General features: G+C 35.4%; 1 protein-coding gene and 1 non-coding gene across 7 annotated transcripts in view; one reads left to right on the top strand and one right to left on the bottom strand.

Annotated features, from left to right (window-relative positions):
- SCFD1 (sec1 family domain containing 1) overlaps window positions 1-23,454 on the top strand; it is a 145,756-nt gene that overhangs the window by 6,851 nt on the left and 115,451 nt on the right. For 2 of the 6 annotated variants that reach the window (XM_077127032.1, XM_077127031.1), the window contains exons 2-4: window positions 14,357-14,427; window positions 16,149-16,237; window positions 18,578-18,668. In XM_077127032.1, the coding sequence (XP_076983147.1) occupies window positions 14,357-14,427; window positions 16,149-16,237; window positions 18,578-18,668 (251 nt within the window). Of the gene's footprint in view, window positions 1-14,356; window positions 14,428-16,126; window positions 16,238-18,577; window positions 18,669-23,454 lie in introns of all 6 variants that reach the window. The other 4 variants (XM_077127033.1, XM_077127036.1, XM_077127035.1 and 1 more) reach the window with 4 other exon arrangements.
- On the bottom strand, window positions 11,407-11,520 carry LOC143656688 (U5 spliceosomal RNA). Its single transcript, XR_013162591.1, has one exon. It is a non-coding gene; the product is annotated as a U5 spliceosomal RNA (small nuclear RNA).

Here is a 23,454-nt window from a genome sequence, read left to right as displayed (position 1 = left end):
ACAACATCTATTGCTGGTAGGACCCGCAGACAGACAAGCGCCACCTACTGGGCAGGATAAAAAAAACAGAGCCGAGAGACTTCACAGGAAAATCTTTCAACCTGCTGGGTCTCACACTCAGAGAAATCTGATTAAATGTCCAGACACCAGCAAAAAATAACAAATCACACAGGAAAATTGAAGATATGGCCCAGTCAAAGGAACAAACCAATAGCTCAAATGAGATACAGGAGCTGAGACAACTAATTCTGAATATATGAACAGAAATGGAAAACCTCGTCAAAAACCAAATCAATAAATTGAAGGAGGACATGAAGAAGGCAAGGGATGAACAAAAAGAAGAAATGGAAAGTCTGAAAAAACAAATCACAGAACTTATGGGAATGAAAGATACAGTAGAAGAGATGAAAAAACAATGGAAACCTACAATGGTAGATTTCAAGAGACAGAGGTTAGAATTAGTGAACTGGAAGATGGAACATCTGAAATCCAAAAAGAAACAGAAACTATAGGAATAAGAATGGAAAAATTTGAGCAGGGGCTCAGGGAATTGAATGGTAATATGAAGCGCACAAATATACGTATTGTAGGTGTCCCAGAAGGAGAAGAGAAGGGAAAAGGAGAAGAAAAACTAATGGAAGAAATTATCACTGAAAATTTCCCAACTCTTATGAAAGACCTAAAATTACAGATCCAGGAAGTGCAGCGCACCCCAAAGAGAATAGATCCATATAGGCGTTCTCCAAGACACTTACTAGTTAGAATGTCAGAGGTCAAAGAGAAAGAGAGGATCTTGAAAGCAGCAAGAGAAAAACAATCCATCACAAACAATGGAAACCCAATAAGACTATGTGTAGATTTCTCAGCAGAAACCATGGAGGCAAGAAGACAGTGGGATGATATATTTAAATTACTAAAAGAGAAAAACTGCCAACCAAGAATTTTAAACCCAGAAAAATTGTCCTTCAAAACTGAGGGAGAAATTAAAACATTCTCAGACAAAAAGTCACTGAGAGAATTTGTGACCAAGAGACCAGCTCAGCAAGAAATACTAGAGGGAGCACTAGAGTCAGATACGAAAACACAGAAGAGAGAGGTATGGAGAAGAGTGTAGAAAGAAAGAAAATTAGATATGATATATATAATACAAAAGGCAAAATGGTAGAGGAAAGTATTACCCAAACAGTAATAACACTAAATGTTAATGGACTGAATTCCCCAATCAAAAGACATAGACTGGCAGAATGGATTAAAAAACAGGATCCTTTCATATGCTGTCTACAGGAAACACATCTTAGACCCAAAGATAAACATAGGTTGAAAGTGAAAGGTTTGGAAAAGATATTTCATGCAAATAACAACCAGAAAAGAGCAGGAGTAGCTATACTAATATCCAACAAATTAGACTTCAAATGTAAAACAGTTAAAAGAGACAAAGAAGGACACTATCTACTAATAAAAGGAATAATTAAACAAGAAGACATAACAATCATAAATATTTACGCACCGAACCAGAATGCCCCAAAATACGTGAGGAATACACTGCAATCACTGAAAAGGGAAATAGACACATCTACCATAATAGTTGGAGACTTCAATTCGCCACTCTCATCAATGGACAGAACATCTAGACAGAGGATCAATAAAGAAACAAAGAATTTGAATATTACAATAAATGAGCTAGACTTAACAAACATTTATAAGACATTACACCCCACAACAGCAGGATACAACTTTTTCTCAAGTGCTCATGGATCATTCTCAAAGATAGACCATATGCTGGGTCACAAAGCAAGTCTCAACAAATTAAAAAAGATTGAAATCATACACAACACTTTCTCGGATCACAAAGGAATGAAGTTGGAAATCAATAATAGGCGGAGTGCCAGAAAATTCACAAATACGTGGAGGCTCAACAACACACTCTTAAACAACGAGTGGGTCAAGGAAGAAATTACAAGAGAAATTAATAAATATCTCGAGGCGAATGAAAATGAAAACACAACATATCAAAACCTATGGGCCGCGGCAAAGGCACTGCTAAGAGGGAAATTTATTGCCCTAAATGCCTATATCAGAAAAGAAGAAACGGCAAAAATTCAGGAATTAACTGTCGACTTGGAAGAACTGGAGAAAGAACAGCAAACTAACCCCAAAGCAAGCAAAAGGAAAGAAATAACAAAGATTAGAGCAGAAATAAATGAAATTGAGAACATGAAAACAGTAGAGAAAATCAGTAAGACCAGAAGTTGGTTCTATGAGAAAATCAACAAGATTGATGGGCCCTTAGCAAGATTGACAAAAAGAAGAAGAGAGAGGATGCAAATAAATAGGATCAGAAGTGGAAGAGGAGACATAACCACTGACCTCACAGAAATAAAGGAGGTAATAACAGGATACTGTGAACAACTCTATGCTAATAATACAACAATGTAGATGAAATGGACAAGTTCCTAGAAAGGCATGAACAACCAACTTTGACTCAAGAAGAAATAGATGACCTCAACAAACCAATCACAAATAAAGAAATTGAATTAGTCATTCAAAAGCTTCCCAAAAAGAAAAGTCCAGGACCAGACAGCTTCACATGTGAATTCTACCAAACATTTCAGAAAGAATTAGTACCAATCCTGCTCAAACTCTTCAAAAAAATTGAAGTGGAGGGAAAACAACCTAATTCATTCTATGAAGCCAACATCACCCTCATACCAAAACCAGGCAAAGATATTACAAAAAAAGAAAACTACAGACCAATCTCTCTAATGAATATAGATGCAAAAATTCTCAAAAAAATTCTAGCAAATCGAATCCAGCAACACATTAAAAGAAGTATACATCATGACCAAGTAGGATTCATCCCAGGTATGCAAGGATGGTTCAACATAAGAAAATCAATTAATGTAATACACCATATCGACAAATCAAAGCAGAAAAATCACATGATCATCTCAATTTCTGCAGAGAAGGCATTTGACAAGATTCAACATCGTTTCCTGTTGAAAACACTTTAAAGGATAGGAATACAAGGGAACCTCCTTAAAATGTTAGAGGGAAAATATGAAAAACCCACAGCTAATATCATCCTCAATGGGGAAAAATTGAAAACTTTCCCCCTAAGATCAGGAACAAGACAAGGATGGCCATTATCACCACTGTTTTTCAACATCGTGTTGGAGGTTCTAGCCAGAGCAATTAGACAAGAAAAAGAAATACAAGGCATCAAAATCGGAAAGGAAGAAGTAAAACCATCACTGTTTGCAGATGATATGATACTATACGTCAAAAACCCTGAAAAATCCACAGCAAAACTACTAGAGCTAATAAATGAGTACAGCAAAGTAGCAGGTTACAAGATCAACATTAAAAAATCTGTAGTGTTTCTATACACTAGCAATGAACAAGCTGAGGGGGAAATCAAGAAATGAATTCCATTTACATTTGCAACTAAAAGAATAAAATACTTAGGAATACATTTAACTAAAGAGACAAAAGACCTATACAAAGAAAACTACAAGAAACTGTTTTAAGAAATCACAGAAGACCTAAATAGATGGAAGGGCATACCGTGTTCATGGATTGAAAGACTAAATATAGTTAAGATGTCAATTCCACCTAAATTGATTTTCAGATTCAACGCAATACCAATCAAAACCCCAACAACTTATTTTTCAGAAATAGAAAAACCAATAAGCAAATTTATCTGGAAGGGCAGGGTGCTCCGAATTGCTAAAAGTATCTTGAGGGAAAAAAACGAAGCTGGAGGTCTCACACTGCCTGACTTTAAGGCACATTATGAAGCCACAGTCATCAAAACAGCATGGTACTGGCATAAAGATAAGATATATCGATCAATGGAATCAAATAGAGTGCTCAGATATAGACCCTCTCATCTATGGACATTTGATCTTTGATAAGGCAGTCAAGCCAACTCACCTGGGACAGAACAGTCTCTTCAATAAATGGTGCCTAGAGAACTGGATATCCATATGCAAAAGAATGAAAGAGGACCTGTATCTCATACCCTATACAAAAGTTAACTCAAAATGAATCAAAGATCTAAACATTAGGTCTAAGACCATAAAATAGAGGAAAATGTAGGGAGATATCTTATGAATCTTACAATTGGAGGCGGTTTTATGGACCTTAAACCTAAAGCAAGAGCCCTGAAGAAAGAAAGAAAGAAATGGGAGCTCCTCAAAATTAAACACTTTTGTGCATCAAAGAACTTCATCAAGAAAGTAGAAAGACAACCTACACAATGGGAGACAATATTTGGAAATGACGTATCAGATAAAGGTCTAGTATCCCGAATTTATAAAGAGATTGTTCAACTCAACAACAAAAAGACAGCCAATCCAATTACAAAATGGGAAAAAGACTTGAACAGACACCTCTCAGAAGAGGAAATACAAATGGCCAAAAGGCACATGAAGAGATGCTCAATGTCCCTGGCCATTAGAGAAATGCAAATCAAAACCACAATGAGATATCATCTCACACCCACCAGAATGGCCATTATCAACAAAACAGAAAATGACAAGTACTGGAGAGAATGTGGAGAAAGAGGCACACTTATCCACTGTTGGTGGGAATGTCAAATGGTGCAACCACTGTGGAAGGCAGTTTGGCGGTTCCTCAAAAAGCTGAATGTAGAATTGCCATACGACCCAGCAATACCATTGCTAGGTATCTACTCAGAGAACTTAAGGGCAAAGACACAAACGGACATTTGCACACCAATGTTTATAACAGCATTATTTACAATTGCAAAGAGATGGAAACAGCCAAAATGTCCATCAACAGACGAGTGGCAAACAAACTGTGGTATATACATATGTTGGAGTATTATGCCGCTTTAAGACAGAATAAACTTATGAAGCATGTAATAACATGGATGGACCTAGAGAACATTATGCTGAGTGAGACTAGCCAAAAACTAAAGGACAAATACTGTATGGTCCCACTGGTTTGAACTGACATTAGAGAACAAACTTGTAATATGTCATTGGTAACAGAGACCATCAGGAGATAGAAATAGGGTAAGATAATAGGTAATTGGAGCTGAAGGGATACAGACTGTGCAACAAGACTGGATACAAAATCTCAGAAATGGACAGCACAATACTACCTAACTGTAATGTAATTATGTTAAAACACTGAATGAAGCTGCATCTGAGGTATAGTTTTTCTTTTTTCTTTTTTTATTTTTTTCTGTCTATTCTCGTTTTATTTCTTTTTCTGTTGTGTTTCTATTTCTTTTTCTAAATCGATGCAAATGTACTAAGAAATGATGAATATATGCATCTATGTGATGATATTTAGAATTACTGATTGTATATGTAGAATGGAATGATTTCTAAATGTTGTGTTAGTTAATTTTTTTAATTAATAAAAAAAATTGGGTTGTTTGTCGTTTTTGTTGTTAAGTTAAAGCATTTCTTTATACAGTCTGGGTATTAAATCATTATCAAATATAAAAAAAAGAAACAGAACAAAGCACACACAAAATCATTATCAGATATGTAGGCTCCAAATATTTTTTCCCATTTTGTAGATTGTCATTTTTACATTCATGATAAAATTCTTTGAGAACGAGTTTTTTATTTTAATGAGGTCCCATTTATCTATTTTTTCTTTTTGGTGCTTGTGCTTTGGGTTTAGAGTTTAAGGAACTGTTGCCTAACATAGGGTCCTGAAGATGCCTCTCTAGTGTACATTTTCTTCTAGGAGCTTGAGTTTAACTCTCAGACTTACGTCTTTCATCCATTTTAAGTTGACTTTTGTATAAGTTGTGAAGTGGGGTTCTCCTTTTTTTTTGCAAATGGAGACACAATTTCCCTAGCATCATTTGTTAGAGAGACTATTATTTCCCAATAGAGTAGTCTTTTGGTCTTTGTGAAAAATCAGTAAGCCATAAGTGTGAGGGTTTATTTCTAGGCTCTTAATTCAGTTTCATTGGTCTTTATTTCTGTCCTTGTGCCAATAGCATACCTGTTTTGATTACCATGGTGTTCTGGTTTGCTGACTGCCACAATGCAATATACCAGAAATGGAAGGGTTTTTAAACACGGGAATTTATTAAATTGCTAGTTTACAGTTCTAAGGCCATGAAAATGTCCCAATTAAAGCAAATGTATAAAAATTTCCAAATTAAGGCACCATCAAAAGGTTACCTTCAGTCAAGAAAGGCCGATGAAGTTCAGAATTTCTCTTTCCACTGGAAATGCATATGGTGAACATGGTGGCATCTGCCAGCTTTCTCTCTAGGCTTCTTGTTTCATGAAGCTACCCTGGGGACGTATTCCTTCTTCATCTCCAAAGGTCTATGGCTGTGTGGGCTCTCATGGTTCTCATGGCTTTAAAGGGGACTCTCTCTAAAATGTTTCCTCTTTTAAAGGATTCCAGTAAATGAATCAAGACCCACCCAGAATGGGTGGAGTCACAACTCCATGGAAGCCATCTAATCAAAACTTAAACCCACAGTTGGGTGGGTCACATCTCCATGAGGACAATCAAAAAGCTCCTAGCCAGGGTACAAGGGTAGTTCAGTGGTAGAATTCTCACCTGCCATGTGGGAGACAAAGGTTTGATTCAGTCCATGGCACTTCCCCAAAAACAAACAAGCAAAAAATTCAACAATGGTGCTACAAAAACAGGATACTCACATGGAAAAATAATGAAACGTGTCCCCACCATACAGCATACAAAAAAAAGCTCCCAGCCAGCAATATTGAATAAGGATTAAAGGACATGGCTTTTCTGGGGTCCACCAGAGATTCAAACTGGCTGTTCTAGTTGGCTAGCTGCTGGAATGCAATATACCAGAAACGGAATGGCTTTTAAAAAGGGGAATTTAATGAGTTGCTAGTTTACAGTTCTAAGGCTGAGAAAATGTCCCAGTTACAACAAGTCTATAGAAATATCCAATCTAAGGCATCCAGGGAAAGATACCTTGGTTCAAGAAGGCTGATGAAGTTCAGGGTTTCTTTCTCAAGTGGAAGGGCACATGAAGAACACAGAGTTTCTCTCATGTGGAAAGGCACATGGTGAACATGGTCAGGGTTCCTCTCTCATCTGGAAGGGCACATGGTGAACATGGCCTCATTTGCTAGCTTCTCCTGGCTTCTTGTTTCATGAAGCTCCCCCGGAGGCATTTTCCTTCTTCATCTCCAAAGGTGGCTGGCTCATGGACTCTTCTCCTGGCTGTGTTGTTCCGCTCTGCTCTCTGCCTCTGGCTCTGGAAATGCAAAACAAGTTATTTCCTGCCAACATACAAAGGAGGAACGGTGGTAGGATACATATACCCATTTCCATAGAGAGGAAGGAACACAGGGGTCACAGGACCCATACAGTTTTGAAAACCCACAGGGAAAGTCCATTAGATTTCAAAGTCTGAGAATCATTTATCTTCGGGACTTCTGAAAGCAGCAGTCCCACCCCTTCCAAGGGCCTGCACAGAGGCCTACCTCTCTCCAAATGCAAGCTTGGGGGATTCTGGGGAGACCACCTTTTTCTCGGCTCCACCCTCTTCAAGCAGTGGGGCTGCACCTGGACTCTCTGCCATCTCTGGGGCACACGTTCAACCCCTCCATGTGGTGGCAGCCAGGCTCTCCCCTGGAATGTGCTTCACCCTCTCCAAGGCCTGAAGCATTATGACTCTTCCACTGCAATGAGGTGTAAAGCCCACCCTCTGCCTTTGGGGCAAACTCACCCTCTCCACGGGCTTGGGTAGGTTCGCTCTCCTGGCCTGAGGCTTCTTGACTTCAGACCTCAGCTTCCATGGTTTTGCCTCTGAAGTTATTTTTCCTTCAGTGTGTTCCTTCTCTCAACCCCCCAGTCCAGACTGGCAATGGCTCTGTTTATATAGGTCCCAGTTAAAGCAAGTCAATAGAAATGTCCAGTCTAAGGCATCCAGGGAAAGATACCCTGATTCAAGAAGGCCGATTGAAGTTCAGGGTTTCTCTCACAAGTGGAAGGACAAGACACATGGCAAACACACAGTTTCTCTCTCATCTGGAAACACACATGGTGAACCACGGCGTCATCAGCTAGCTTCTTCTCCTGGCTTCCGGTTTCATGAAGCTTCCTGGGAGGCATTTTCCTTCTTCATCTCCAAAGGTCGCTGGCTAGTTAACTCTGCTTCTCGTGACTGTGTCGTTCTGCTCTGCTTTCTCTGAATCTCTTTCATTCTCCAAAATGTTTCCTCTTTTATAGGACTCCTGAAACTTATCAAGACCCACCAAATGTCACCTAATCCAGTTTAACAACCACTCTTGATTAAATCACGTCTCTGTGGAGATGACCTGATTACATTTTCAAACATGCCGTATTGAATAGGGATTATTCTGCCTTTATGAAATGGGATTTAGATTAAAACATGGTTTATCTAGGGAACATACACAAACCAGCTTTCAAACCAGCACACCAGCACATGGCTTTATAGTAAGTTTTAACATTGGAAAGTGTGAGTACTCCAATTTCATTCATCTTTATCGTGATGGCTTTAGCTATTTAGGGCCCCCTACCCTTCAGTATACATTGATGATTGGCTTTCATTTCTGCAAAGAATTGTTGGAACTTTCATCGAGATTGCCTTGAATCTGTGAATCCTTGGGGTAGGATTGACATCTTAACAATGTTTAGTCTTTTGTAGTTTTCTGTGTATAATTCATTTACATCCTTGGTTAGTTATATTTTTAGATATTTCAGTCTTTGAGTTGCTATTGGGAATGGATTATCATATTATTGAGGGAGATTCCTTCAGTTACTCATGTTCGAAGTATTTTATAAAGAAAGGGATACTGAATTTTGTCTCATTTTTGCATCAAATGAGATGATCATGCTTTTTCCCTTCATTGCGTTAATGTGGTGTGTTAATTTATTGATTTTCTTATGTTGGACCACCTTTGCATACCTGGGATAAATCCCACTTCATCATGGTTTTCAGTTTTTTTAATATGCTGTTAGAGGTCAGTAATTTTCTCTTCTTGTAGTATCTTTATCTGTATTTGGTATGAAAGTGTTATTGATTTCATAGAATGAATTAGAGAATATTCCCTCCTCTTCAGTTCTTTGGAATAATTTGAGCAGATTTGGAGTTAACTCTGCTTGGATTTCTTGGTAGAATTCCCTTGTGAAGCCATCTAACTTTGTTAGGAGGTTTTTGATGTCTGAGTTCATTTTTGATTTTCATTATTGGCATCTTCTCTCTTTTTCTTTGCCACTCTAGCTAAAGATTCCTCAATTTTATTCATCTTTTCAAAGAGCCAATTTTGAGTTGTATTGATTATTGCTATTTTTTATTCCCTATTCATTTATGTCCATTCTAATCTGTTGTTTTCTTCCTTCTGCCTGCTTTGGTTTTAATTTGCTCTTCTTTTTCTGTTTCTTCCAGTTTTGAGGTCAAGTCTCTTATTTGCAGTCTTTATTCTTTTGTAATGTACGCATTTAAAGTTATAAATCTCCCTCTCAGCACTTCCTTTACTACATTCCATAAGTTTTGCTGTGTTATATTTTCATTTGTGTTCACCTCAAGAAATTTCCTAATTTCCCTTGTGATTTCCCCTTTAACCCATTGGTTGTTTTAGAGTATGTTGTTTAATTTGCAAAGATTTGTGAATTTTCCATTTCTCCCTCTGTTACTGATTTCTAGCCTCATTCCATTGTGGTCAGAGAATATACAGTGTATGATTTCAGTATTTTTTAATTTACTGAGAGTTGTTTTGTGACCTAACACATGGTCTATCCTAGAAAATGACCCTTGCACACTTGAGAAAGATGTGTATCCTGTTTTTGTTGGGTGAAGTGTTCTATTTATGTTTGATAGGTCTAATTGGTTTAGAGTATCCTTCCAGTCTTGTATTTCCCTATTGATCTTTTGACTAGATGTTCTATCCATTATTGAAAATGATGTATTAAAGTCTTCTACTATTGATGTACAACCATCAGTTTCTCCCTTCAAAACTGTTAGTATTTGCTCATTTATATTAGGGCTTTGCTGTTAGCTGTATGTATTTTTATAATTGTTACATCTTCTCATTGAATTGTCCCCTTTATCAGTATATAATGACGACTTGTATCCCTTGTAAGTGTTTTCAACTTAAAGTCTATTTTCGTCTGATATTAGTATAGCCACTGCAGCTTTCTTTAGGTTACTACTTGCATAGTACAAATTTTTGCCATCCTTTCACCCTCAGCCTATCTTCTTTTTTTTTTTTTCTGGTGTGTGGTTTGGAAATCGAACCCGGGTCTCCCACATGGAAGGCAAGCATTCTACCACTGAACCACCTGTGCACCCCCTATTTTTATCTTAACGTTTAAGTTTAGTCTCTGGCAGTCAGCATATAGTTTGGTTCATGCTTTTTTAACCATTCTGCCAATCTCTGCCTATTTTACTGGAGAGTTTAATCCATTTTTATTTCAAGTCACTCCTGATAATGGAGAACTTTCTTCTGCCATGTTGGTATTTGAACTTATATGTCATATACTTTTTTGTCCCTCAGTTCTCCTTTAATCGCAATGTTTATTTAATTTTTTTATGTGGTACCTTATTGAACACCTTCTCTTTTCTATCTTGATATTTTTTCATCTGTTTTCCTTATGGTTACCATTGGGCTAAAATTTAACATCATTTAATATCACTTGACTTGATACCAACTTATCTTCAGTAGCCTCCATATATACCTTCCTTATATCTCTCTTTCTCCCTACCTATTTTTTTTTCTTTGTACTGGTTACCTCTCTGTTTATTGTATGTCTAAAACCATAGACTTATAATTACTTTTTATGCATTTGCCTTTTAGTACCCATAGGAAGTAAGAAGTGGAGTTACATACCAAAAAATACTCTATTGTAATACTGGCATTTTTAATTACCCAAGGCATAGCCTTTGCTGTAGCACTTATTTCTTTATGCTGCTTTGAATCACTGACAAGTGTCCTTCCCTTCTGTGTGAAAGGGAAGGACACTTTAGCATTGCTTTTAGGGCAAGTCTAGCAGTGATGAACTCCCTCAGCTCTTTTTTTATCTAAGAATGTCTTAATCTCCCTCATTTTTGAAAGCAAGCCTGCCAGATATAAAATTCTTGGTTAATATTTGCTTTCTTTTAGCATTTTAAGTATTTCAGCCCCATTGCCTTCTTGCCTCCATAGCTTCTGAAGAGGAGTCAGCATTCAGTAATTGCTAAATCCTTTGTATATAACATGTTACTCTCTTGCAGTTTCTAGAACTTTATTCATGTCCTTTGCATTCAGTAGTATTAACAATATATGATGAGTATATTTTTTCTTTGTCTTTATCCTGTTTATTGTTCTCTGGGCTTCTTGGATGTGTGCTTTTTCTGAGTTTGGGAAGTTGTCATTATTTCTTTTTCACTTTGAAAGTCTTTTATTACAACATACCTTAATAAGCTCTGTAAAGACAGTCTCAAAAAATTGGTTAAGAACTCATGCTTGTTTCTCTCCACGGAAACCTTTAATAAAAGGCACAAGATTTATACTATCTGAAGAGAAACCAGAGTATGTCATTATTGCTTTCAATATTCCTTTGTCCCTTGCCCCCTTTCACTCCTTTTGGGACTCCCATAATGCATATCTTGGTATGCTTGATAGTGTCCCAGAGGTGCCTTAGGTTATTTTTAATTTTTATAATTCTTGTTTCTTTCTGCTCATCAGCCTCTTTTCTACAGTCTTGTCTTCGAGTTCACTGATTGGTTCTGTCAGCTCCAATCTACCGTAGGAATACTCCTGGGAATTTTTCATTCACTTATTGTGGTCTTCAACTCCAGTAGTTCTCTTTTGTCCTTTTTAAAATTTCTCTCTCTTTACTGAGATTCTCATATTGCTCATTCATTGCTTTCCTGATTTCTTTCTTGTTTCTCTGTATTTTCTTTCATCTCCTTGAGCATTTATAAGATAAAGTTTTGGTATATCCATATCTGGTCTTCACTGGATTTTTATCCTCTTCCATTGGAAGAAGTATCATTTCCTGTATCTTTGTTTGTCTTGTACTCTTGATGTACTCTGTATATTTTTTAAATGGTAAATACATTCATCAAGTCTCAAATATAAGTTATTTCTCAATTAAAAAATGTGACTATAAAATGAATTAGACCCTGGTCTTCACAGATCCATACATTCTGTCACTGACCCATACAAAACAAATTTATTAAATCTCAAATATAAGTTATTTTTTAATAAATAATGTGACCGTATAATAGATTAGACTTTGGTCTTCACTGATCCATACATTCAGAAAAAGGGCAAAACTTTTTTTTTTTAAATATATTTTTATTGAGATATCTTCATTCCACATACAGTCCATCCGAGTATACAATCATTAGCTGACAATATCATCACACAGTTCTGTATTCCACACTGTACATTTTAATATTTTAAAATTTTAACTCTGGGATGTATTCCCTGAGATGTCTGTTTTTTGATCTTCTAAACAGCTGGTCAGAAGAGAGTCTCTTAAGCTTAAGTCATCCTATCAGTAAGATCTGCCTAATGTAACTGCAGTGTGGAGGGTTTTCCCCGTCAGTCTAGGTCTGTCTTTCCCTGGGCTTTTGCTTATTAATTGTTTCAGATTTCCCTTGTTTACAAGAATTTGGTTGTCTTCTTTATTTCCCAGGAGAAGACCTCCCTCTTTCAGATGTTTGAAGCCAGCAAGTCTTTGCCCAAAATTATCCGCCTCTTTAGTTTCTTACACTCCTTTCATTGTCTCAAGCTGCCTTTTTGTGGAGGTCAGAATCTCGAAGCAGGGGCATGCTGTCTTTACCAGCTGAAACAAAGCCAGGGACACACAAAGTAGCGCAGACTGGCTCTAAATGCCATGGGGAGGAGATCAGAAAGAGTGCCAAGAGCCCCTTCCATGGCTTGCCAAAGCTGAATTCTCTTGGTCTGCTCAGCAAATGTAACCTTCCAACCAATTGTGTCCCCCAGCCCTGAAGAAGCATCTGTAAGTGTTCTCCTCTCTGATTCCTGTTCAAGGTTGATGAAAACAGTGGCCGCCATTGCCTTTTTCTGGGGCAAATTGAAACAGTGGCCCCCCTCAGAGCTGATCCTCTAGCAATCTGAATTCACTAATCAAAAGCTCTGATCAGTGATTGGCCTTGTTGGCCTCTTTTCTTGGGGAAGAGGGTTTTTATTTCCCTTTCTGTCACCAGAGAGCTAGCCAAGGGCTAGACCTCACAGCAGTCTACCACAGGAGTAGTGGATGGGTGCCGGTATTACCATGAGAGAGAGCAGTTTACTGCTCTTTACTGTAATTTATCAGCCTTTTCTTCCTGCTCCTCCCTATATAGTATACAGTGTTCTTGACTCTGGAAAGTACAAAATTATTGTTTCAGACAGTTCCTCCTGGTTAATAGTTGTTTTGGTGGAAGGACTGAGTCCTGGAGCTCCCTGTTCCACCATTTTCCCACAGTCCTCTGGCTCTAATTTGTTTTTAACTTAAAAATAAAAAAGATATGGAGCCAGGACTTTGGGGGAAAAAAAAATCAACCAAGTAGATTTTAAGTTTGGATCTTTTAAAAAACTAAATTTTCTCACTAGCACACTCCTTTAAATATTTGGCTGTCTCAGCTGTCTCAGCTCCACATAGAAGCCTATTATGGGATTTTGATTTCCCTTAGAAAATATTTCTGAGTCTACTATGACAAATGAACAGATGAGCAATAAAAAACACAAAATACTATACCATATGGGGCAAAGTTGCTGTGATATTTGAACTTGTATATTTGCTTAGCAGGACTTATTTATCCACCATATATGTGGGAAAGTCTCAGTTTTTTTCCCGTGGGACATAGGCTATTAAGCAGTGACTCTGGCAGGATAAATTGACAGTAAAATGTTTAGTTACTCCTTAATAATTAAAAAATTGATCTGTTCTATGAAGGTTTTGTATATGAACCAATTAAATATGTCATAGACTTTTTTGGTTTTAGAAAGACTGGTCTTTATCTGTTCTATCAGTCAGACAATAAATAAACAGAATCAATTATCTTTTGAGGCCAGTGCAAATTCAAGATTGAAGAAATTTGTTTTGCACCAATTTTAAAATTTCGTGTGGGATTGTCAGGAGAAACAGAAAAGATTCTTCCTGAACCTTTTTCATATTCTTATCATCTGGAGACAAATACCTGTTATAATTTAGGAAATTTCCCAAACAGATGCCAATCAGCTATTGACGACAGGGTCTTACAAGGTTTGACTCATGGTTCTATACCTCTAGTCATTTGATTAGTCAGTTTTACTAGAGTTGATTTGTGCCTTTTGTCTTAAGGTAGTAAATAAGAAATGTGAAAGAAATGAAATCCTAAAAAGCAAAGGTAAAATTTTTAAATTTTAATTTTCAGTGGCTTTGAAGCGTATGTTGAATTTCAATGTGCCTCATGTTAAAAACAGCACTGGAGAACCAGTATGGAAGGTAAGAGAGAAGTTTATTTTAATGGGAAATATTTCCTTTCTTTCAGCCAATTTCGAGGTGGTTGGAGGGAATTTCTTATTAACAGAGTACTACATTTTAGTTCTAATTCAAGAGTATTTTATTTTTAGTTAACATGGTATCTTAATACGAATCTTTTGGAAAAACCTTTTGTAGAGTGAAAACAGGGAATGAGATAGTAATGTTCATTTAGGGAATCCAACTCTTCTCTTGGATGGGGTCTCACTGGTAGCTCTTTATCTTGGTTGATGCTTTGGTCCTTAGCTTTGCAGGTCCAGACTTTGGATCTTGCAAGTTTGTTCAGACTTAGACAGAATCATCAGGGTAGTTCTTTTAAACTAACTCATAAGAGAGTGCTCTATAAACCAGAATGCCAGTTTATTAATTATGAGGTAAAAAAACCTCAGTAAAACTTCATTAGACCAGAAAGCAATCCATAGAAATTTCCCTTTGAGAAATTCTAGAATGCCTTTAAAAATTCTTATTCTTTGGACTCCTTTATTCTAAACTTCATACTGACTCTATCTCTATTTTCAAAGAAATCATATATTTGATTAGATTTAAACTTTATTAGCTTACAATGATTGTACATTTCTGTCTTCTTAAGAGCTAAAACCAAGTCAACTTGTTTAGAATTTATGAATCCTTATAAATCCTCTGGGTTAATTCTGAAGGTGGTTAAAATAATCTATATTGAATTCATTATTTGAGCTTTAAAGGCCCCTTACTTTTTCCTCACTTAACTGTTTCTTTGTGGTTATCTTGTTACCCTAATTTATACTTGTTTGTTACTAAAGGCCTGTATTGAGCCTTTGAATTAAATAGCTTGAGAATTTCTTGGGTACAGATTTATGTCAGATACTTTCCCAACTGATGACTTTTCTATCACAAGACTCGTAATGCAGATATATTGAAATTTAAAGAGACAAGATTTTTGAGAGGTGCAACATCTAACCTCTTTAAAACAAGAGAAAGAAGATTTTTAGATCCTCTTAAGGTATTCAAGAAAACCAGAGTATTCAAGAACCTCATGCCATCTTCTCTCATTAGCATTTTGTTATTCCATGAAGAATATTGAGGTAGTTGTAGACAACGCTTATTAGTTGAATAGTCTCTTTTGTTTGTCTTAACTCTAAAACTAACTTTGAGTTGTAAGATACCATTGAACTTCTCACTATATGAGGCATGCATTTGATATAATAAGACTTTTAAGTATTCTATGGACTTAATTTTTAAAAGAAGTATTTTATTAATCTGAGATGCTCTAATTACTAAACTTTACAGTTGTGGAGCTTGTTACTTATTAGTTTCTAAAATGGTTATTTTTTCATATGTTTTTGGAAAGTATATATATGAATTTAAAAAAGTATATCTGAGTTTGCTGTATGTTCAGAATCCTTTATTATAGCTTAAGATGAAAATTTTATAGTCTAGTTTTTTTTTAACTGGGAAAAAGTATTTTACAAGAAGAAATTTCCATAATTATTAACTTGCTTTAACTTAAGTAGTAATAGTTTTAAGAATTCATTGCTTCATGGATATACATTTTGGTAAATAATGATAGAATATATTGAGATAAGGATAAAAATTCAGTATATATGATTTATTAAAATAAAATTCACTTGAACATTGCCTTTACTGTACCCTCCTTATTGGCTTTCATTAATAATGATATTTTCAGAACACATGATTTTTTTTAATAGGTGCTCATTTATGACAGATTTGGCCAAGATATAATTTCTCCTCTACTATCAGTGAAGGAGCTGAGAGACATGGGAATCACACTGCATCTGTGAGTTTTGACACATTTTTAATAATGGCATTTATTTTCAGTTACATTGGAGATTTATTTGGCCTCTCTGAAATCAAGTGATCAAAGAATATTTATTAGAGAAATGTAGTGTTTGGTTAAAGTATTTATTTGATATAGAACAACATTTTTTCCTCCATGTCTTCTTTTATTCATACCTTTACTTCTGAAGTTAAAAATGTCCTCCCTGTGAGACTTTATGACTTCAGAATTTAAATTTTTTTGTGTCTCTTCCTACAGAATTAGTTTGCTCTCTCTGAAGGAAAAGAACTGGTAATCAATTGTAAGATTTCCCCCAGCTCTAAAAAACTTATATTCCTTTAATTTACTGTGTTTTTTTGGGGGTACATGGTCTGAAAATCAAACCCAGGTCTCCCACGTGAAAGGTGAGCGTTCTACCACTGAACCACCCGTGCACCCTTATATTCCTTTAATTTAAATACACATTTTTAAAGGAATTATCTAAATTAGTTATCACGTATATGAAAAATACAAGTCACTATGAAGTAATGATTGTTAATCACCTTGTGAATAGTTTTGTAATCACCTGCTAAAATATTTACCTTGTCTTTTTACTTACAGAGTTTGATTATATTCTTCCTCATATGTTTGTTAAAATTAAAACAAATTGAATTACTTTATGCAGTTGCTTTAGATGAAGTAAAATTGCCTAGTAGAACATTTGGAAAGGAGGATGTATCTAATTTTCAGTGTGTTACATATCAGAATCTGGTTTAATCAGCTTAAATTCTTCAGTTTTATAATGAGTATTTGTTTACATTTATTAAAATGTTTATTGTATCAATTCCAAATTTTATTTTTGTACATTTCTGAAATTAGGATCTATCTTACATTTGATGGCATGTCATAGTTCAGCAGTATTTTCTTTCTCAGTGGTATATAAAGTAATATGTTTCAAAATTGATAGACCTTAGATTCAGTGAAATATGGTATTTTACAGAATTTTTATTTTCATTTTATGTCAGACTTAAACACACATTTGCTGTTAGTAACATATTAATTCATGTGGACTGTACTAAAGTTTTGCTATATGCCATTTGTGGAAGAAGTGATTAATAAACATAGTTTGCTGTTGGCATCTTACCAACTGTTTAACTCCTTTCCTTTTACTAATGAAAAGGCGAAGTTTAGTAAGCTTAAGTGATTTTCCCAAGATTATAGAGCTAGTTAATAGCAGAATTGTTACCAAATTGCTTGACCAATAATTTTGTGCTGTTTGTTTATTGAACCGCGGTAATTCAGTAACAGTGACTAACAGGAGAAATGAAGCCTAATTTTTTACTTCCTTAAGGAATGACAGGATGGCTTGCCAGTTTTAGTCATGGAACCTCCACCTACTTGTTGCACTTGCCACCAGAGCATGGAAAGTTACACAACAAATGGTGAACTCCTGTGCACCTTGCTTCTCACTACTCTTCCCTGTTTGCTGTAGATTGCTGCCTTGATTACTTTATACCCTGCAAGCTGGGTTAGGCTGATTTCTGGGAAACAATAATTATATGTTGCCAGAATATGAAGTGGTGATTGACCCCTTTACATATTTGGACAGCAAGCGTGAGAGGACAACAGCCCTTGGCTAACATCATGTGTTGTCAGTAGCAGTGTCCAAATCTATGGAAATAAATTATTAAGTGCAGACCCACTGGCAGCATGTTCCTCTTTCACTGTCTTCTTGATTATGGAAGGGTGATTGGAGATGCGTGAATATTGTAGAAAAAGAATGTCATATTTCCTGATTTAGCCATGATAAAATCTTACCATGAAGAATAAAGAAATACATAGAAATAGATTATATCTTTAAGTTTTAAGGAAGCATGCATATATCTTTCATTTAAAAAATATATTTAATTTCATTTATGGTTAAATTTTTTTATTCCAAAAAGGGCCACAACAGCTTTCTCTTTTCCCGCTCTTTGAAAGCTACATTATCTGCCATCACCACCCCCATGGTATTTCTGTGAAAACTGGGAATACAATGTATTTTGAATGTACTTTAGTTCTCAGTCAAGGAAAATGTTGGAAAAAGAGAATGTTTGACCATAATAGGTATTAGAGAATAAGGCATACGGAGTGGAGTGGAACAGATGAAGTCTAAGAAATATTAGGATCTTACTAATAAATAATATTAACACTAATGTAAAGAGAAAGCTTTGTTAACTTACTGTATTTAATTGTAATAAATGCTTTTAGAATACTGGTCACTGTCCTTGAGATGGCGAACTTCCAGTTTGAAAAATTCTGTCTTAAACTCTTTTTAGATGTGTAAGAAAAAGTACATTTTCTGTTCTTTATGTCTTGTAGGCTTTTGCACTCTGATCGAGATCCTATTCCAGATGTTCCTGCAGTGTACTTTGTAATGCCAACTGAAGAAAATATTGACAGAATGTGCCAGGTACTAGGTTTTTTTATTTTTCCACGCTTTTGAATATGAAAACAGATTTAAAAAAAAAAATCCTAAAATGTGTCCAGGGTTATTAAGAATCAGAAATTATCTTACCTATTTTCCCACTTTGATTTTTGAGACTACCTTCAAAAGATTTAAAAATTGGGGGCTAAGGAAGTATCATATCAGTTAAAACAGAGCCTGACTCTGAAAAACAAATAACTTATTTGTTTAAAAATAGCATTTTATTTTTCTGAGACAATAGGAAGCCTGAGAGTAGGAGGTCTCAGCCAGTGGGAATAGCTCTCTTAATGCCATCATCAGTGACCCAGGTTCCTTATATCGTTTTCATCCACTGTTTTTAGTTTGTTGGTCTTCATTGTCTGCTTCATGGATGCAGTGGATACTATGTATATGTTCAAGGCAGAAAAAAGAGGAACTAGACTGTTCTGTTCCTGTTTCTTTTTATTAGGAAAACTAAAGCTTTCTCAGAAACTCTCAGAATACTTCATTTATGTTTCACTGGATAAAATTAGCTGCAAGGGAGGCTGAGAAAATTATTATTTAGCAGAGTACATTGTTACCCTAAGCAAAGTCTGGATTCTTTTAGCAAGACAAAGGAGGAAGTATGGATACTGGATAGGTACCTAACAGTGTCAACCACAATTCATGGGTTCCTTGTTATTGACTATTGAATAAAACTATTTAAATTGTCAGTGAAGATTGTATATGTTGTATCCTATGTAGCTTTTACTCTGCATGGATTTCACGGACTTGTGTAACCATAACAATCAATTTTAGAACATTTAAATTACCTCAAAAGAAACCTCATACCCTTTAGATAAGATTTCCCAACTCTCCCATGCCCCTAGCCGTAAGCAACCACTAGTATACTTTATATTTGCCTATTCTGTTTATTTCAAATAAATGGAATCATATAATGCACTGTGTTTTTGGCCTGGCTTCTTTAATTTAGCATAATGTTTTAAAGGTTTATCCATGTTGTAGCATGTTAAGTGCTTCATTCCTCTTTATGGCCAAATAATATTCTATTGTATGGATATTCTATATTTTGCATATCCATTTATCCATTGTTGGATATTTTGGTTGTTTCTACCTTTGGCTATTATGAATCATGCCACTGTGAACACTTGTGTACAAGTCTTTGTATGGACCTTTATTTTCATTTCTCTTGGGTCCATAACTAGGAGTGAAATTAAAGAATCAAATGGTAACTCTTATGTTTAAGTTTTTGAGGAACTGCCACACTGTTTTCTGTTTTACATTCCCACCAGCAGTATATGAGGGTTCTGATTTCTCCACATCCTTATCAATGCTTAGTATAATCTGACTTTTTGATTATAGCTGTCCTAGTGAATGTGAAGTGGTATATCATCGTGGAGATGATTTACATTTTCTTGATGACTAATGATGTTAAGCATTTTTTCATGTGCTTATTGGCCATTTGTATATCTTTTTTAGAGAAATGTTTGCTCATATCCTTTGCCCATTCTTGAATTGGGTCATTTCTTTTTATTATTGAGTTGTAAGAGTTCTTTAAGTATTCTTGATACTAATCATTTTTCAGATATATGATTTGTAAATATTTTTTCCCACTTGGTGGGTTGTCTTTCACTTCCTTGATGTCTTTAAAGTACTAATATTTTTTAATTGTGACAAAAGTTCAATCGTGTATTTTTCTTTTGCTTGTTATATGTAAGAAACATTGCCAAATTCTAATGTATTTTTCTAGTAGTTTTATTGTTTAGTCTTCTGATCCATGAACATGGAATGTCTTTTCTGTTTATTTAGATACTTTTTAATTTCTTTCAACAATATTTTGTAGTTCTTAGAGTATATGTTTTACACTTCTTTTTTTAAATTTATTCCTAAGTATTTTATTCTTTTTGATGCTATTATAAATGTAATTGTTTTCTTAGTTTCATTTTTAGGATTATTCATTGTAATTGTTTAGAAATATAATTGATTTTTGTATATTGTCTTATATCCTGCAGCTTCATTGAACTTGTATATTAGTTCTAATAGTCTTTTATTAGAATCTTTAGGATTTTCTATATTCAAGACCATTCATCTGCAATAGTTTTACTTCTTCCTTTCCAATATGGATTATTTTTATTTCTTGGGCTAAAACCTCCACAACAATGTTGAATGAAAGTGGTGAGAGCAGCTAACACTGTCATATTTCTGATCTTGTAGGAAAGAGGAAAAGCATCCTTTTATTTTTCTTTTTAAATGTTAGCCATAGGTTTTTCCTTGATAGATGCCATCTGTTCTTGTTTGCTAGCTGCCGGAATGCAACACACCAGAGATGGATTGGCTTTTAATAAAAGGGAATTTGTTTTGTTAGTTCTTCAGAGGAAAGGCAGCTAACTTTCCACTGAGGTTCTTTCTTACGTGGGAAGGCACAGGATGATCTCTGCTGACCTTCTCTCCAGGCTCCTGGGTTCCAACAACTTTCCCCGGGGTGACTTCTTTCTGCATCTCCAAAGGCCTGGGCTGAGCTGCGAGTGCTGAGATGAGGAATGCCAAGCTGCTTGGGCTGTGCTACATTGCAGTCTCTCATTAAAGCATCAGCCAGTTAAGTCAAACATCATTCATTGCAGCAGGCACGCCTCCTAGCGGACTGCAGATGTAATCAGCAACAGATGAGGTTCACATACTGTTGGCTCAAGTCCGCAGCAACAGAACTAGGTGCCTTCACCTGGCCAAGTTGACAACTGAATCTAACTACCACACCATCTATCAGGTTGGGGAAGTTCCCTTCAGTTTCTCCTTAGTGGAGTATTTTAATTATGGAAGGGTATTGGGTTTTGTTAAATGCCATTTCTACGTCTGTCAAGATGTACCTGTGGTTTTTGTTTTATACTCTATTGATATGGTGTGTTACATTAGTTGATTTTCAGATGTTAAAACAACTTTTGCATTCCTGGGATAAATCCCATTTTGTAATGGTATATAATTTTTGTTTGTATGTTGATGGATTTTATTTGCTAATATTTCACTCAAGAGTTTTATGTTTGTATTCATGAGTTACTGCCCTGTAGTTTTCTTGTGATGCCTTTGTTTGGTTTTGGCATGAAGATAATGCTGACCTCACAGAAGGAGTTGAAAAGTGTCTCCTTTTCTATATTTTGAAGAGTTTATGAAGGATTAGAATTCTTTTTTTTTTTAACCTTTTTTTATTGTGAAATATAGCATGCAAAAAAGCAATAAATTTCCAAGTATTTTTTAACAAGTAGTTATACAACCCATTTTAAAGTTCAGTGTGGGTTACAGTTTTACAATTTTTTTTTCTTCTAGGTGCTCCTAGACGCTAGAGACCAAAAAGAAATATCAGTATGATTCAGCAATCATACTCACTTGTTAAATCATATCTTCTCTGTTTTATTCCTCCTCTTTTTTTTTCTTCTTGGTGAAAAATAATGTATGTGCAAGACAATAAATTTCAAAAACATCGCAACAATTAGTTGTAGAACAGATTTCAGAGTTTGATTTGGGTTACAGTTCCACAATGTTTGATTTTTACTTGTAGCTACTCTAAGGTACTGGAGACTAAAAGAAATATCAATATAATGATTCAGCATTCATACTCATTTGTTAAACCATACGTTCTCTATATAACTCCATCAACACCTTTGATTTTTCTCCCAATCGTTAGGGTATTTAGACTGCCCATTCTAAGTGTTTCATGTTGGAAGTGTCTGTCAATAATATGGGATGGGGGATGGATCGAGTTGATGTTCTGAAAAGGCTGACCCCTCTGCATTTCAGAATTTATCTGATCCAGGGGCCCATCTGGAGGTTGTAGGTTTCTGGAAAGTTACCCTAGTGCATGGAACCTCTTAAGAATCTTATATAATGCCTTAGGTATTTTTTAGGATTGGCAGGAATGGTTTTGATTGGGGTTTGCCAAGTTATGGTAGGGAGCATACCTACCATAACTCCTGAAACATACATAAGAGTGACCTCCAGAGTAGCCTCTCCACTCCATTTGAACCCTCTAAGCCACTGATAAGTATTAATTCTTATTTAAATGCTTGATAGAATTAAGCATTTACTATAAATAATAATTATTTATTATTATTTAGCTGTAAGCCATCTGGGTCTGGGCTTTTCTTTGCAAATAATATATATTTTTTCATTATTACCAATTCAGTCTCTTTACTTGTAATCAGATTTGATTACTTGTAATCAAACTTGTAATTCAGATTTCCTCTTTCTTCTGAAGTTTTAGTAGTTTCTCTCTTTCTAGGAATTTGTCCATTTCCTCTAAGTCATTTATTTTATTAACATATAGTTGTTCATAGCTTAGGGTCATTAGTAATATCCCTTTATATCCCTTCTTTCATTTCTGATTCTAATAACTTGAATTTGAATCCTCTCTCTCTTTTTTTTTTTTGGTCAGTCTAGCTAATGGTTTGTCAACTTTGTTTATTTTTTTTTCCCCAAAGGACCAACTTGGTTTCATTGATTTTTTTCCAATTTTTTTTGTTCTCTATTTCATTAATTTCTGCTCTAATCTTTATTATTTTCTTCTTTCATTTGTTTTGGGTTTAGTCTTTTTTTTCCAGCATCTTAAGGTATTGGTTTGAAATCTTCTTTTTTGAATGTAGGGATATACAACTATAAATTACCCTCTAAGCACATCTTAACTGCATTCCTTGAGTTTTGGGTTGTTATGCTTCATAGTCATCATTTCAAAATATTTTCTAATTTTCTTTGTGATTTCTTTGATCCATGTGTCATTTAGGCATGACTTGCTTAATTTCCACAT

Source organism: Tamandua tetradactyla, chromosome 14 (genome assembly GCF_023851605.1).
Source record: "Tamandua tetradactyla isolate mTamTet1 chromosome 14, mTamTet1.pri, whole genome shotgun sequence".
Taxonomy (NCBI): domain Eukaryota; kingdom Metazoa; phylum Chordata; class Mammalia; order Pilosa; family Myrmecophagidae; genus Tamandua; species Tamandua tetradactyla.
Note: the sequence above shows the minus strand (reverse complement) of the source record. Positions and strands in the feature narration are given on the sequence as shown.